This window comes from Eretmochelys imbricata, chromosome 17, assembly GCF_965152235.1.
Source record: "Eretmochelys imbricata isolate rEreImb1 chromosome 17, rEreImb1.hap1, whole genome shotgun sequence".
NCBI classification, from domain to species: domain Eukaryota; kingdom Metazoa; phylum Chordata; order Testudines; family Cheloniidae; genus Eretmochelys; species Eretmochelys imbricata.
Window position 1 is genome coordinate 17,867,074 of NC_135588.1, and position 17,256 is coordinate 17,884,329.

Sequence of the window (17,256 nt, forward strand, 5' to 3'; positions counted from 1 at the left end):
GCCCCCGCCAGGTGCACGCTGGGAGCGGTAGTTCTGAGGAGCCAGCCGGCCCCTGCCCGGCGATTGGCTGGCGGAGGGCGGCGCCGTTCCGGGGTGGCGGCGATGGCGGCCGAGGGGGAGCCGGCGGACGAGTGGCGGGCGGCGCTGCCGCACCATGCCGTGCTGTGCCGGCTGCGGGAGCAGAGCGCGGAGAGACCCAGCCCGCCCGGCCCGACCCGCAGCCTGATCTTCGGGCTGGACGCGGACCTGTTCCTGTGGGACGCGGAGCTCGGCGCCTTCTGCACCCTCAGCCTGCGGGGCCTGAGCGGCGCGGAGCCCGAGGGGCTGGGCCGGTACCAGGTACTTGGGGGGGAGAGGGTCAGAGGGGCGCGGAGCCGGGGGGCTGGGCCGGTACTAGGTACTGGGGGGGAGGGGGTCTGGGGGGCGCGGAGCCAGGGGGGCTGGGCCGGTACCAGGTACTGGGGAGTCTGAGGGGCGCGGAGCCAGGGGGGCTGGGCCGGTACCAGGTACTGGGGAGTCTGAGGGGCGCGGAGCCAGGGGGGCTGGGCCGGTACCAGGTACTGGGGAGTCTGAGGGGCGCGGAGCCAGGGGGGCTGGGCCGGTACCAGGTACTGGGGAGTCTGAGGGGCGCAGAGCTAGGCGGGCTGGGCTGGTACCAGGTACTGTGGGGGAGGAGGTCTGAGGGGCGCGGAGCTAGGCGGGCTGGGCTGGTACCAGGTACTGGGGGGGAGGAGGTCTGAGGGGTGCAGAGCTAGGCGGGCTGGGCTGGTACCAGGTACTGTGGGGGAGGAGGTCTGAGGGGCGCGGAGCTAGGCGGGCTGGGCTGGTACCAGGTACTGGGGGGAAGGGGGTCTGAGGGGCGCAGAGCTAGGCGGGCTGGGCCGGTACCAGGTACTGGGGAGTCTGAGGGGCGCAGAGCCAGGGGGGCTGGGCCGGTACCAGGTACTGGGGGGGAGGGGGTCTGAGGGGCGTGGAGCCAGGGGGGCTGGGCCGGTACCAGGTACTGGAGGGGAGGGGGTCTGAGGGGCGCGGAGCCAGGGGGGCTGGGCCGGTACCAGGTACTGGGGGGACTGAGGGGCGCGGAGCCAGGAGGTCTGGGCAGGATCCGCGGAGGCAGTGTGTTTGGGGGGTGTCTGAGGAGTGCAGGGGCTGGGTTGGGTACCGGGTGGTGTGGGGTGTCTGAGGGGCATGGAGCCTGGGGGGCTGGGCCAGTACCAGGTGGTGTGGGAAATGTGGGTCTGAGGTGTGTGGAGCTAGGGGGGCTGGGCCGGAACTGAGGGGGGTGGCCCCTCCCTGTCTTGTCCCGTCCCATCTGTTTACAAGTCAGTGAATGTTTCCAAAATAATTAATATAATGTTAACTCATGACTATTTACAAAAAGAAAAGGAGTACTAGTGGCACCTAGCTATGAAAGCTTATGCTCAAATAAATTGGTTAGTCTCTAAGGTGCCACTAGTACTCCTTTTCTTTTTGCAAATACAGACTAACACGGCTGCTACTCTGAAACCTGTCATGACTATTTAGTACTTTTTAAGAACCTATTTATTAGTATTAGTGTTTTACTGAAACTTTTTAAATTTCAGACCCTGGTCTGCATAAATCCACCCCTTTTTGAGGTCTATGAAACCCTGTTAAGTCCCACCCAGCATCATGTGGCGCTCATAGGCATTAAAGGGCTGATGGTACTGGAATTGCCTAAGCGCTGGGGAAAGAACTCAGAATTTGAAGGTGGAAAACCAACAGTTAATTGTAGGTAGGTTATATTTCAGTCAGACGTTTAACCACATTCTGTTTTGACACTCTTCATGTGTGAGCCTCTGATCTTTTCCAATCAAATAAAATTGTGCAAAAAGATATAACATATGTGCTGAGTGTAAGATACAGAGCAGAAAATATGAAAGAAGAGTTTCATATATAAGGAGCAGAGTACCTTGGTCTGATAAGAGACCTTGGTCTGAGAGAGGTACAGTACGTGCTCTCAGCTGAGTCAAAAGCTAGTTGGGATTATGGGGCTAAGAGCCTCCACAAATTCAATGAGCATTGTCACAGAGGACCTTCTAAGACACAATTTTCAAATCGTCAGTGTGCGTCACAGGCAAATTGGGATACCGGAGAAACGGTGTGATAGAATAGGTTTCTCATCCTCATTCCTAATGGTCAAAATATTCGCATTGCATGAGAATATAGGCAGTGGTCCAGTTAGTTTACTGCCCTGTCTCTGATAGTGTCCAATAATAGATCCTTTAAGGAGAGGCACAAGAAACCCTGTGGGGAGGTAGTTATGGGATAACCTGCCCCAGGGGAAAGTTTTTTTTTTTTTTTTTTTTTTTTTGTGACTTGGAATTTCTATCACTTGAACTATCATCCTATCCTCATCACTTTTGTTGGCAGTCTTGGAAGAGTCTAAGGACTGAATAGACAGGGAGACTTGACCTCCTTAGTGCTGCTTCCTTTGGCTCAGGAACGTTAGCGTGCCTTACTGCTTCACATGTTAATTATTTTGTGTGTAAATGGAGAACTTCAACCTGAATAAGTGAAATAGAATAGCACCTTTTACTTGTACCAAATTAGCAACGGGAAAACTGTGTTTGAAAGGGGGATCATAAGTCTTCCATGTATTTGTATTTACAGTGTAAAAAGCAGTGTCATGCAACGTGGGATGTTTTGACCCCAGGCCACAAAGGCTCAGTCTCTGGGATCCAGCTCTACCATTGCTGCTGTATAGCTGACACATTGTGTTGCTTCAGGCTGCTGATTCTTCTCATCTGTTTGGGTTAAACATGTCATTGTTTATGCCTGCATTTTGTGGCCATGGTAACATGACCACAATAATTTAGGATTTTTGAGTTGTTGCATATCCCTTCAAACACTTGTGGAAGTGATCATACAATGAAACTATTCTGTTCCTGATTTATAAATAGGTGTGATAGATATATGGGTCCAAACATCTGTTAGAATAGAAGCAGCACTCTGACAAGTACATCTAATAGATGATTTCAAGGGTTAACGCACTTGTTTCGTCCACTCATTAGTTACTTGAATGGATAGGGAGAGAACCATTCTTTATGCTAACACATATTTTAGTCAGGATTAAAACATCTGTCTATGGTGATGGTTATAAATGCTTATAAGATAAAAGCAGTTTGTTTTGATGGTGTGCCTTTTATAACGGTGTAAATTTGTTTTTGTAGCACCATTCCTGTTGCTGAAAGGTTCTTCACTAGTTTGACATCCCTGACCCTAAAACATGTGGCCTGGTATCCCAGTGAGACATTAGAACCTCATGTAGTGCTGTTGACTTCAGATAACACTATAAGGTAAACCTATTTCTGTTTGTTCTTCTGAATGTTTTTTCTAGTACAAGAACTAGTTGTTTACTATGTTGTCTTATGTGTAAGTATGCTTATTAGTGGAATTACAACATAAAAATAGTATAGAAAAGTTCAGGATGGTAACTACTGATGTACTGACTCGTCATGTATGAAGTTAATGACTTAATGAAAGTATTCATTGTTCTTCTAGGATTTACAGTCTGAAGGTGCCACAGACACCTGTGAAGGTGATTGCTCTTTCAGATGCTGAGGAGGAGAGTTTAATGCTCAATAAAGGGTTTGTGCAGTTTTTAGATTTTGAAATGCTCTCAACAGGATAAACTTGCTGATGTACCAAATGTGTTTTTGTAGAGATGGAAAAGTGATTGGAGAAAAGATGGTGTAAAGTGTTGTGATAAATTCACAGGGGGAATCTTATTTCCTTCTTTTCCATAGCTTGTTTTTTATTTCCTCTTCCCAGTAAAGTAGCTGAACTTGTTTTTTCCCCACCTCACCATTTTAGAGGGAGCAACAAAAGCAAAATATTTTAAAGTTAATATAAGGTCTTAAACAAAGGTTAAAAAGGGGCTTCTGGGAAGAGAATGTAATAGGTGGAGCTTACCTTCCTATCTTGTGTCTGACCTAGTTGAAATGGAGAAACTTGTTGCTCTCCAACAGCCAAGCCATGGCTTAATATATTGCACTGAAAATACCACTACATCCTCACCTCTCTGAGTGCCACATATTTGGGCTGGCTGGTAGCTGAGTTTCAGAAATGGAGTAAGAAATCAGTAGGCTCAGTGGAGGTGGGAGGGAAGATGCCATATGCAGTGTTCTTTTGAAACAGCCCGTGAGTCAGAGTCCCTGGAGCCCGGAAATGAGACTCTAGCATATGCATTTAATTGAAGAGAGGGGCAGTACCCGTCTTTAGATTTCTATTGCAGAAAATACTGTTGGCTAAAGGACCGATCCATAACTGTAAAATCTTAATCACATTTATTTAATGTAACAGTCATAACCATAAGGGTAGCCTAAAATTCCTCTTTACCGGTAAGGGGTTAAGAAGCTCAAATAACCTGGTTGGCACCTGGCCAAAGGAACCAATGGGGACAAAAGATACTTTCAAATCTGGGGGGGGCGGGGGAAGGCTTTGTTTTGGGTTCTTTGTTTCTGTGTTCGTTCGCTCTTGGGACTAAGGGGGACCGGACATCAATCCATGTCCTCCAAACCATTCTGAACCAGTCTCTCATATTACAGAAATTGTAAGTACAGCCAAGCAAGGCGTATTAGTTTATCTTTGTTTTCTCAACTTGTGAATTTTCCCTTTGCTGGAGGGAGGTTTATCCCTGTTTTGTTGTAACTTTGATGCTAAGGCAAGACGGGATTCCTCTGTGTTTTGTGCATCTTTTGTTACCCTGTAACATTATCTTCCAACCTGATTTTACAGAGGGGATTTTTACTTTTTCTTTTTTTTTAAATAAAATTCTTCTTTTGAGAACTGATTTTTTTTTTTCGGTGTCCAAAGATCCAGGGGTTTGGGTCTGTGTTCACTTTTTGTAACCAATTGGTTAGGATATTATTCTCAAGCCTCCCCAGGAAAGGGGGTGTAAGGGCTTGGGGGGATATTCTGGGGGAACAGGAACTCCAAGTAGTCCTTTCCCTCATTCTTTGTCTAAATCACTTGGTGGTGGCAGCGTACTGTTCAAGGACAAGGTGGAATTTGTGTCTTGGGAAAGTTTTTAACCTAAGCTGGTAAAAATAAGATTGGGGGTCTTGCATGCAGGTCCCCACATCTGTACCCCAGAGATCAGAGTGGGGAAGGAACCTTGACAGTAACAGTAAATGCTACTTGAAATGAGGCCAATAATTGTGTGCAGTCAGTCATCACTAACTGTAATTTTTGGTCTGTCTCTCTTCCTTCCCCAGGAGAGCATACACAGCATCACTAGGAGAGACTGCAGTGGCATTTGATTTTGGGCCTCTGGTATCTGTTCCAAAGAACATAGCTGGGCAGCGAGGGAGAGAAGAAGTATTGGCATATCCACTATACATATTGTATGAAAATGGGGAGACCTTTCTCACATATATTAGCCTCTTACAAAGGTAGGGACTTAAAGTACAATGACCAATTTTGTTTAAAATATGATTCATGTAGCACTTATGCGTGTGTTTCATCTCTGTGCAGATTGATCTATATTTTATATCAAGATTTGTGCCGGATTCAGGAGCAGATGCTTATTGAATTCCATCTTTTTATATTGTAACCCAGTCTTTGTGCCACTCTAATGGTTGGACCATATAGAGCTTTCAGTCTTTAGTCTTTAAGCTAATAGACCTGGCTTGAGCTCAGGTAGTAGAGGCTCATTGTTTTAGATCCAGAGGTCCTGGCTTCAATCCCCACTACTGGTAACCCACTTGTGTGTCACAGTACTTAAAAGGGACGCTCTCCGATCAAATTTGGGTGGAAAACTAGAGTTTTGTTAAAAATCAGCTGTTCTAAAGGTACCATATTGACTCTTGAGGTTTTTGGCTCCTCGTGTGTGACAAGCAGGAGCTCCCATAACTCAGAGTGAGGCTGTGCTTCAAATAACCAAACCCCTTTTGAGATCTTAGGGACTTGCAGCCTGGGTCTCATTAGGAAGGTGCTAGAATAGGATTCCAATCAAATGATAGGTTGAGAGATGCTGAGTTAGGTTATATGAAAGGGATATGCACCTTTAAGACCAATAGAAAGGACACTTAAAAATTGCAATCTAGATTTAATTAGATATGCAATTAAAATTAAAAAATATTTCTTATATTTAGGTTGCAAACACTGCAGCACACATCTTCATAGTGCGTGAGAAATAAATCAAAATTGGTGAGAAACTGCCTATAAACAAAAGTGAAGCTGCCTAGTCCTTTTCATAACCCAACCTGAGAGCATTACAATAAAAAAATGAAACACTGAAAAATAAATTCTTAGATATTGACATTTGTTCATAAAAAATAAGCTTGTCTCTTTAAGCGCGTTGTACAGCCCTTCGTAAAGGGGTGTGGCACTGTTTGTTGACTCCTTTGGCTGATAAGTTTGTTAGTCTGAGACAATAAAAGACTATTACTAAGATTCATTCCTTTGTGTGAGAGCACCATGCAGTGCATGTAGCCCAGGACCTTTAATTTTCATTAGATTGGATTTCAGGTTGCCAAACTTGAGGAAGAAAAACTAGTAAACGTATGTGTTCCCCTAGCTGTTGTCCTTGGCTTTCATTCTTTCGCAGGGGATTACTGGAGACAATTTTGGAAACTTTGGGCCTTAGTCTTCCAGTAAGCACTTCCTCATTTCTTCATTGCAGCACTGGAAAACTTGGCAAGCTGTTGGGCCCATTGCCCATGCACCCCACAGCTGAAGATAACTATGGCTACGATGCTTGTGCTGTTCTGTGCCTGCCCTGTGTTCCCAACATCTTGGTGATTGCCACCGAGTCAGGAATGCTTTATCACTGTGTGGTACTGGAGGGAGAAGAGGATGATGAGCAAACGGTAGGGTGGTGTTTCCTAGGACCTCTCTCATGTCACTTGTTCCTGTGGTGTTCTCTGTCCATCTTTCTGTCCCACATCCTCATTTCCTGGATGGAAACATTCAAAAGAAATGTTCGTGTCGGCCCCTTGCTAATCAGACCAACATTAAAGTTAAAATAGAATCATTAGGTATTATTTTAGCCTAAATGTTGGTCTGATTAGCAAGGGGCCAACATGAATGTTTAGTCTGAATCTTCGGTTTAAATAAACCAAACTACAGCTTGATGCTTATTTGTTTTCTCAGAAATGTGGCGAGTGTCTTTTAAAAATATCTCCTTTTAAAATTATTAACTCTGATGAGAAGCTGACATCACTAGCTGCAGAGGCATGATAGATGACACTAAAGATAGAAGAGTATCATAAATTCAGGGGGATTAGGCAGGGACCACCCACTGCTTGATTTATGAAAAGAGCAGCTGCTCTGGAAAGCCTCTTCAGCACCTCCCTGCAGGCTGTAAGAAGTGACTGCTAGGGGCTGCCATTCAGGAAACAAGGATGTGTTTTATTTAAATGCTGGAAAGACCCTTCCCATGCTAAGTAACATTTTCTTCTTCTTGCTATTATAATGGTATTTTTGCTAGAAAGATGTTTTACAGATGCATTCGAATACTTTTTACAGTCAGAAAAGTCTTGGGACCCAAGATCTGACCTCATTCCTTCTCTGTATGTGTTTGAATGTGTTGAATTGGAACTTGCACTGAAACTGGCATCAGGAGAAGAGGAAGAGCCTTTAGAATCTGACTTCTCTTGCCCAATTAAATTGTACAGAGGTAAGGGTGCAATTAATCAATACTATTGCTGTTTTAATTCATTTTTTCAAAATTTGATATATTAGGTAATGTAGACCTTATCGCTGTACTCAGAGCAGTGTTTTGAAAACAGTTCCTTGGAGTCTGTTGAAGCTACCTCATCTGTTAACAGGATTCAGAACTTTTTAAAAAAAATTTTTTATTGCTAATTTTAAAAAGGAAGTCTCATGAGAACACAATGATGCTGCTGAAATTGCTTTTTAAATGAGTCTAAGCATTCAGTACCTGCTGTCTCTACATAGCCCCAGAGGTAGGAGTTGCAGCTCTTTAGACTTAAAAAGAACATAAGAAAGGCCATACTGGGTCAGACCAATGACCCATCTAGTCCAGTATCCTTTTGGTAGCCAGTGCCAGATGCTTCAGAGGAAATGAACAGGACAATTCTGAGTGATCTATCCCCTGTCATCCAGTCCCAGCTTCTGGCAGTTCGATGTTTAGGGATACCCACAGCATGGCATTGCGTCCCTGACCATCTTGGGTAATAGCCATTGATGGACCAAAGACGTCTTTGCACTTGTTGTTGTTCTTCTGATGACTACCATTAAAAAGGGTGGGGTGAAGTTATCTAATGTTTCCTTCCTCTTTAGTGCAGGTTGTGCTGAGTGTGAGTTTAAAGCCTTCTGCTACTAAATATATAACTACAGGGTGCAAATGCATTTCTGCACACTTGCAGCGTGTGTGCTGCTAAAGCGTGAGGACAAATGACAAACTGCAAGGCTTATGTTATATAGCTGAGAACTTGAAAATTGGGTGGGTATAAAGTATAGCCAGGCTTTATTTGTTTAATAAAGTTAGGAGTAAACTGGCACGGGTTGCACTAAGATTCCATACATTGTTTATAAAGGGTTAAGCAATGATTGTTATAAAGTCCAATAGGTCAATATTTGTCTTAAAATTACCTGTAACCTCTACTAAGCATATCTGTAACATGCTTAGAACACCTATTATTTTATTATCCCTTTATGATCTGTTTATAAATGAAACTGTAATTACGAAAAAAAAGGTCACCGATTCAACTGGTTGGACTGAGTGCAGGAAAAGGGGACTGGGTAGCTCTTGCAGTGTAAGCATTAATACAAAATAGATGAAGGGCCAATCTGAGTCGAGTGCTGAACCTTCAGCACTAGTTGAATATAGACGTACAGGAATGATTTTGTCGTTTTTTTTGTTTTGTTCTAATCATATATACGGCTTAATTTTCAGATCCTAAATGTCCCTCTAGATATCACTGTATACACGAAGCTGGTGTGCACAGTGTTGGACTAACGTGGCTCCACAAACTTCACAAATTCCTTGGGTCAGGTGAGTAGTGAAATGGTCTTCCACATGAGGGGAAGTGTTTTCGTTTATCAGGCTACTTCCTTCTGTGGAAGGTAACTGGTATCTGAGAATGTGTAGACCTCCCCCGAAAAAGTGGTTTGTAATTTCAAGAATCTTGAACATAATGCATTTGAAACAATCTCCTGTCTTTGTAGATGAGGAAGACAAGGACAGTTTACAAGAACTTGGAGCAGAACAGAAGTGCTTTGTGGAACATATTCTTTGTACAAAGCCATTGCCATGCAGGTAGGAACCGAATGTCCTCCATTTCCCTTGAGTGAATAAATGTTCTGTTATGTGTATTAACTCTCAAGATTCCTCCTGAATAAACTAATTTGTTGGCTGAGCTGACAGAATCCAAATAATCACAAATGATTAAACTCCGAGTACCAAGAGTTGGTATCTTAGGGTTGAGTGTTTACCCCAAATGCATTCTAATATAGAATTAAGCTTGAAATTCCCAGTTTGGTAGTGTCTGAACCCCACCCATCCAACCAACAAAATTTGTGAGATTGTCACCAACATTAGCTGCCCTAGTGCAAGACTTAGGGATTTAATGGGACTTTCTATCATACCTGAACACTAAAACACATACTGCTTTTAGACTCTCCATCACAGTGTTTTTATGGAATGTTAAAGCTCAGACGCAGCCAATGAAAATAACTAATTTCAAGCCAGCAAAGCATCCCTAATCTGGTGCAAGATATTACCTGTTGGGTAAAGAGCCAATTATGCGATGTCATGTATTTGGATGAGTCCACAAGCTGGTTTTATTTCATAGTCAGCGGAAGGCTAATATCTTATATAATTTGCATGAGAAAATGGTGATTACTTATAAGATGCTTATCTGAGAGAGTGCAAGTGTGCTTTAGCTGTAAAAGTATTTTGTGCACCTTATTTAAGAAAGATGTCCTAATTCAGTGAAACATTTGGCCTCCAAGTTGATGGATGTAGATGGATACAACTTTCTGGATATATTCTTACTGCACTGACAAAAGGTGTTTTGAATTATCTATTTATTTCCCCAGGCAACCTGCTCCAATTAGAGGATTTTGGATAGTCTCTGACATCTTAGGGCCCACAATGATCTGCATCACCAGCACCTATGAATGTATCACGAGGCCTCTTCTGTATGTAGTTTTCTTACTTAATTGGTTTAAAATTCGTGCTTTTCCCTTGTCTTTAGTTAACCTGTGTTCTGGAAGCATTCTTACAAATGCTTATCAGTTACTGCTTCAGTGTCTCAAGACTTGTTTTCTGTTCCTCTTGCCAGTTTAACTCTGACTTCTGCTCTTCTTTCTCATATTTATTATTTTTAATTTGTTCCAAATACAACAAATATACCAAAGTACAAGTGTTATAATATACAAAGTAAGTAAGGGCGGGTTAGGATAGACAGAAAGGAAGGGAAGCAACATATCTGTCTTCATGGTCTGCATTAATCATAGACCTCTAAAATCAGCCCAAATTGCTTTTAATTTTTCAGGCATTCCCCTTCTGCAGAATGCCAGTGGTTTGTTAGCTGTGAAGGCAGCCTTATCACTGGACCAGGCATCAATGTTGGGTGGGGATCCACTTTTCCATTTTTTTTGCAGGATTAATTTTTTTAGTGACCAAAGCTGCACATTTTAACTGTGCCACCTTGTTACCAGGTGACTGCAGGTGACGACAGTGCTTGTAAAATAGATTTGAGCTTGACAGCTTATTTCTTTTTAAATAACTCTTATGGTAAGAAAATGCCAGCTCATCCAGAAATGGTCCAATCGATGAAGTTTTATGGGGCATTTTGAGGAGTAATGTAATAAACGTAGAACTCCTGCAATGCTTAGGACACCATAGAATCACTCTTTGTGTTGGGCCAAGAAGCATTAGCAAAAGATTCTTGAAATACTGCTATAATTCTTTTTCATGGTACTTTCCACCTGATGATTTCAAAGTGCGTTTCAAACATTAGGGCCGGCAACATCCCGGAGCTAAATACATTTGAGGCAGTATATGCAATTGTCAGACTGCATTTAGGGGCTTAATCTCTCCACTGGGTTTGTGAAGTCTACCGGGGTTGTGTGTGCATGAAGGAGAGAATAGAAGTCCTCAAAATCACTGTCAAAGTGTGGGGATTTTGGTATTGTTTCTTTAAACATAAGGGAAAAATAAAGTGGCTCAAGCTAAATTATTCTTAGAGAATATTTTTTTTGGTTTGGTAGTTTGTGTCCAGATCTTGTTCAAATACCAAACTAATATTCTGCTTTGAAAAGAAGAGCTAGTTCCATGAGGACTTTCTCATTTACGTTTTTCTAAAGTGTTTTTCACTGGGATATCCAAGTACTGTATAGCAATCAAAGATAATCCTGGCTGTGATTTAAATGACAGTCTGGCAGCCTGCTGTCTCTGGCCCTGTGTAGATACAAGTACCATTTTAGGTTTTCACTCTGCCATGTTTGACTTCAGTTGGAATTGCCATAGCCATAGAGTTGAAACAATTCCATGATTGTTCCCATCAGACCCTTTGGATCTGGTGCTCTGCTAATGAGTGGTGCACAGGCCATGGTTCATAGCAGTTCTGTTAATACCCCAGTAGATAGAGGGTTTTCCCTAATGTGTCTCAAACTGATGTCATTTAAGAATTTTTAAATTCCATTGATATTTTAAAGAAAAATATACTGTAAGCAAAGTTCTGTGTCATTAGGTATCACTTAGATGTGCGTGTTGTTTTGGCAGAACGACAGTCCATCCGGCATCCCCTCCGCTCCTGTGTACCAGAGAGGACACTGAAATTACGGTCTCACCTCTCCGTATCCTAGCTAAATCACAGCATTCATTTGAGAAGCATATCCGAAGCATCCTGCAGCGCAGCTCTGCTAACCCATTGCTTTTGAAGTATGAGACTTTTTTCTATGGGACTCGAAAGGAGGGAGGAGACTACATTATAGAAGGAATGTGCACCCTAGAACTTTTTATCTGTGTCTTGGGACACTGATATGGGGGGAGGGTTGCCATAGACTTCAGTTTGCTATTGCTAGTGCCTCCCACCCCAAACAGACTTCTGAGAGGACTTCCCTGGTTAGCAGAGAATCTACCTTTTAAAAAACACTTGTTAGTGGGATTGCATGTACACAAATAGCTTGTTCTGTGTGTTTTAAGGTGTGCTGACAAAGATGCATCTCCTCCCCCAGAGGAATGTCTTCAGCTTCTAAGCAGAGCCACACAAGTGTTCAGAGAAGAATATATTCTGAAACAGGATCTGGCAAAAGAGGAGATCCAGCAAAGGTAACATGGCTTCACAAACATGTGGCACATTTAAGCTTGTATTCCAGAAGTGATAGATTCAAGTTACAGGACAGGAGTACCACACAAATGTCAGCATAATGCTTGTACTTTTACAGAAGATGGTAGGTGCAAGGAAATATTGAAAGGAAGCATTAGGGGGGGAGCCCTGCTCTAAGTACTTGAAACCTACTAGCCAAATGGATGTTGTTGTACAGAATCAACCTGCCTCCATGCCTGGGGATCTACAGAGACCTTTACCATGGTAACAGCTTTGCCACAAGTACTAAAAATGAGAAATTACAATGAATAACTCTTCCTTGTCCCTTTGAACTCTCTTCCTCTTTAGAGGCATCCCTTCTCTTCTAACCTACTTTCAACTCTCCAGAGTGTCCAAGTTTTGTTGGCTTTTTTGTTCTACGTGTCTCTGGAGACCATTAATCATTACATTCCCTTGTGAATGGACTGGCCTCTGACTCAACTATCATTTTAGAGTGAAATTGCTGAGGGCACAGAAAAATAAACAACTGGAAGATCTTCAGTACTGTCAAGAGGAAAGGTGAGTTGGACCTGTTTAATTGGCTCCGTCAGTTTTAACTAAATCATGAAATGTTAATTGCTTTCATGTGTATAGGAATTAAATGGTTCAGAAAAGTTTTAACCAGTGGGCTGATTAGGTTTTTAGTGGGACTAACCACATTTAGACACCTGCACTGTTGTAGAGACCCCACAGAAGAGTTAGACTGGGTCACAGGTTTAACATCCAGCCCAGCTCTTCAAAGCTTCACTAGCCCCTTTTCAAACAAGTACGTGGAATGTTTTTTTCCCGTAATTTTGAATGTTTCTGACTTGTGTAAAGGAACAGCCTGCGAGAAATGGCCGAGCGCTTGGCTGAGAAGTATGAGGAAGCTAAAGAAAAACAAGACGATATTATGAATAGGTGAGCACAGAGACCGATGCCTTTTTCCTCATCAGTGCTGGATGCTACTGAGGTTCAGAACACTGCCACGGGGGGCGGGGGGGGATGGGGAAAGAATTGTCAGTTTGGCTTTTCCACAGTACCTGCAAAGTCAATGTAACCAAAAGAGGCCCAATGTATTTGGCTGTGTATTGTGAGTTTCAAATCCAGTAATGAACCTTTTAGTGTTATGGCCACACCTTCTGCTGGTGAAGTTCAGCAATGTTAATGGTTCAAGGGGGCACAGAAGAAGCCTCCAGCAGCAGAGAATAACTGACTTGTAGAAAGATTACATCCTTCTCGCAGGAAGGAGAAACTGGATATTAAGTATCTAAGAAATGCAAAACATAGGGGACATCCCAAAAGAATTCTTCACAGTGGGGGGGGGGGGGACAGCAGTTACAAATAGTAAACAGCCTAGTACATAAATGGTGATGTACAGAAGTTTTAAAGTTACCTTTCACTCTTTTTTTGTGTATAAAGGATGAAGAAAGTGCTTCGCAGTTTTCACTCTCAGCTTCCAGTTCTGTCAGATAGCGAGAGAGACATGAAGAAAGAGTTACAGGCAATACATGATCAACTGCAGCACTTAGGAAATGCTATCAAACAGGTAAGCATGAGGTGGCACTGAAATTGAAGATAGAGAGTGGAGAGGAAAATGTGGCAGGAAGGAAGCATGCAGGGACAGGATGAATCATGTTTTCTGCAGTTATGGGCAAATTGTCAATGTATTGTACGTGCTTTTAGGATACACTTGGTCTGCTGCTGCTCAATTCCTATTCTCTATCATATGCAATGAAACAGTGAACTCTTGAATGTTTCATAAGGTTTCTAAGGAGTCCATTATTCATGCTACTTTTAGGTGAAAATGAAAAAGGATTATCAGCAGAGAAAGATGGAAAAGGGGATCAATCCACGAAAACCTACCATAACCCTCAGTGCCTACCAGAGCAAGTGCATCCAGACAGTTCTGAAAGAAGAGTAAGTTAACTTTTTTCCAATCTGGGCTCCTTGTGCTTTGGGTTGATTTTGTGAGTGTATTTAACTCCCCATCATTGAAAGCGGTCTATCACAAGTTTAAACTCCAAACAGTGCCATTAAGAGTCCTTTAGGGTAGATATACTGATATTTAAGGGTTTATCTTCAAAGCTGGGAGCTGCTTTATTACAAATAGCTGCTAACTTATGTTGTTTTATTCTGTAGAAACCTTGAAGATTTGACCAGAAATAGATGGGTCTGAGCTTACGTTAGAGAGAGCACTATTTATCTAAAAAGACTGGAGCATGTGGGAAGAGTTCATGCCAGCCTGAGGGTTCAGCTGCTTCCCCCTTTCCCTGAAAACTTCTATCCTGCTGGGAGCCTTAGTTACCCTAAGTCATTTTGTCACTACAGCAGTCTCAGGGTGTGATTGCAGCTTGTGTAGACATACCTGAACAGTGACAGTTGGGGCTGTATGAGCCTTTCTGGAGCCTGGGTACATACTCTAGTGGCTAGCCTGCGCCAATGTGGTGGTGGCTTCGCTGGGCGGGTACCTCAGGTTTGTCTCTAGGAGCTGCAGGCACGTAGAGAGAGACCCTCAGCTAGTCAACTAACTACGGGTAAATCTAAAGACTTGGTGCAGCTTAGAAAGCTGAGCAGGTAATGGACAAATTCATGGGTGTGATGTCATCGTTGAGTGGTGAAACTTGGAAAGTCTTCATTGAACTTTCCCTCAAGTTGCATTTTTATTGGAGCACTGCTGCTGTGTCATTTAAACATACTAGGTCAATTGTAAAGAGTTTAGACTCTGGAAAACTTGTTTTCTTAAACCAAGGAATAGTGTTCCCTAGGCAATTTCAGTATGTACGTGTAGTTGTGGAGCCCATGCACCTAAGACTTAGTAAAGCTGGATTCTATTCCATCTTGCACAGCAACCCTACTGGATAATTTTACGGTTGTCATCAGGGGCATAAAATGGAGCCTATGAAGCCAAACAGTGATGTATGAGATACGGCTGGCCTCACACTTAACCAACAGCTTTTATGAGATGCTAGCCAGCTAAATAGTTCAAGAAGAATTACTTTCAGTATGAGCTTTTTAAAGCACTTTGAAAGCCTTACCTTTAATACTACCTCCCTCTTTCAGCAAAGAATGGCTTTTAGTATCTTCCAACCAAGGCAGGACCTGTCACATCCACCCCCTCAGAATTACAGCATTGTACAATTCAATTCATGTCTACTTTCTTGCAGGGGAGAACACATAAGGGAAATGGTAAAACAGATCAATGACATCAGAAGCCATGTGAACTTCTAAGTCCCCACACTAGAAGGGCTGAAATGCTTTTGACATTGGCAGCAAGGAATATTTTAAGGGGGAAGAATACACAATCCACATCTATTTATCAGTAACAACTGTTTGTAGTGCACAATATGCTTTTTATTTCATATTTTGTAAAGGCTCAATATTGAATAAAACACTTTTTTGATAAGAAAAGACCCTTTTACAAGCTCAGTTTGTCTCCATAAGGAGAAGGGAACTAAACATTTTAAGCTTACAGCTATCCAATGTGTGAATCAGGATAGGGAAAAAAAGCAAGATTTAGGAAGGGGATTTTTACTTCAGGAAGGAAAGCTCTAAGGCCCCCTCTGGCAGAAAGCAGATTAGAAACACCAGAAAAGCGCACACACTTCAGCAGCTTTTGTTTAATTTGGAACACTTTCTTCATAAGGACACACCTTCAATACAGTTAACAAATGGTTACATTTGAATTCTGTAGACAGCAGAATTCTACATCCACAATTGCACAGGATACCACTGAAATGCAGTATTCACTTCCAAACACTCAGTTTGCCTTTATCAAAAGAGAATGGAGAGGCCAGTTGTATGTCTACTTCAGGAAGACTTCAAGGGACTGACTATGGATGCTTGACTTCTGCCCTGCTTCTGCTAAAAGTGACATGGTCAAGCTAAGGTTTAAGAAGTAGTACTGCACTACTTGACAAGGGCACATGCAGAAGTGCCAAAATAAAGCCTTTAAGGAAAGGAGGGTACTAGACATGCTGCAAAAAACATTCTAGCTGCACAGATTAAGACTACACAAGTATTAGGAATAGTTTATGAAACTCACTGAATATTTTTCATTTTACAGTCTACACTGAACAGTCCATTTTCTAAATTACATTTTTTTGCTGTGTACTAGGTTGCATGTTAGCTAGAACAGTAAAACTAACCACCCTCACATCAAATTGATTCCAGGAGCTTCTATAATAGAGGGATAATTTTCCTGATACAGTGGTACTCATGCCAAAATGATGATGCTTTGTATTGTGAATTCAGTCCCCACCTTTGGCAGACAGCTCTCCAGAGGGCACCTGAGTTTTCTGTGTTTGACTTTTCCTGAAGAAATTTTAGTGTCTTACTTTTCTCACACCTTTGGGTTCTTCTGGCTAAACCAGCACTATCCCCACAGTCTAACAGCAGCTCAGCTATAGGGCCTCCGTTTTTTGACAGTCTAGTTCTCTAAGCTTAGTTGTTGGAACTGCAGTCAACCACTTCATCTTTGCCATTTGACAAAAGCTAGAAGCCTTTTGTTTTTGGACTCACTCTATCCTGCACATAGGGTGAGAGGCAGAGTGTGCAGTAAGGAGCCCATGCCCATACTACACTCTACCTTTAAACACTGGTACCTAATAGTCTGAAAGAAGATCAAGGTAGGGAAAGGGAACATGGAGTAGCAAAGTGAGACTGGAAAATAATACATCAGTATTCATAGCTGTCTGTGAAACACAAAAACCTGAAGTGAGGTTGCTGAACTGAATCACAATACACTCTGTAAAAGCAAAGATTAATCATTTAGTTCCCCTTCCAGAGCCTGTGTACCCCTACTCTCATCCTAGTTCTACATGCAGCCACCTTTCCAGGCTATAAAAATTTAGTACACCAACATGCAAGTTTCCATTCTGTAATTTCTATATTAGTTTTATGACCGCTCACCCACTCACTTGTCCTGAAGACTGCAGCAAGGCATCACAGCTACATGAAATACAGTACATGA

At 42.7% G+C, this 17,256-nt stretch overlaps 1 protein-coding gene across 3 annotated transcripts; it reads left to right on the forward strand.

Annotated features, from left to right (window-relative positions):
• Positions 1 to 91: 91 nt before the first annotated feature.
• On the forward strand, positions 92 to 15,695 carry NUP88 (nucleoporin 88). Of its 3 annotated transcripts, XM_077836508.1 has the most exons (17): positions 92 to 339; positions 1,584 to 1,753; positions 3,192 to 3,317; positions 3,523 to 3,609; positions 5,238 to 5,414; positions 6,647 to 6,833; positions 7,492 to 7,642; positions 8,885 to 8,983; positions 9,157 to 9,247; positions 10,030 to 10,131; positions 11,720 to 11,878; positions 12,143 to 12,268; positions 12,759 to 12,824; positions 13,125 to 13,205; positions 13,707 to 13,833; positions 14,086 to 14,204; positions 15,452 to 15,695. In XM_077836508.1, the coding sequence occupies exons 1-17, from the start codon at positions 103 to 105 to the stop codon at positions 15,513 to 15,515; spliced, it is 2,169 nt and encodes a 722-aa protein (XP_077692634.1). In that variant the 5' UTR covers positions 92 to 102; the 3' UTR covers positions 15,516 to 15,695. The 3 variants fall into 3 exon arrangements, 1 of the variants encoding a protein (XP_077692634.1); XR_013348249.1 differs by lacking the exons at positions 13,707 to 13,833; positions 14,086 to 14,204; positions 15,452 to 15,695 and having other exon boundaries at positions 12,615 to 12,824; positions 13,125 to 13,204; XR_013348250.1 differs by lacking the exons at positions 13,707 to 13,833; positions 14,086 to 14,204; positions 15,452 to 15,695 and having other exon boundaries at positions 12,175 to 12,268; positions 12,615 to 12,824; positions 13,125 to 13,204.
• Positions 15,696 to 17,256: the final 1,561 nt, after the last annotated feature.

Coding starts and splice junctions, on each gene's coding strand:
- NUP88 (XM_077836508.1), top strand. CDS start 103: ATGGCGGCCGAGGGGGAGCCGGCGGACGAGTGGCGGGCGGCGCTGCCG. Junction 11,879..12,142: donor GCTAACCCATTGCTTTTGAA/GTATGAGACTTT, acceptor GTGTGTTTTAAG/GTGTGCTGACAAAGATGCAT. Junction 13,834..14,085: donor TAGGAAATGCTATCAAACAG/GTAAGCATGAGG, acceptor TGCTACTTTTAG/GTGAAAATGAAAAAGGATTA.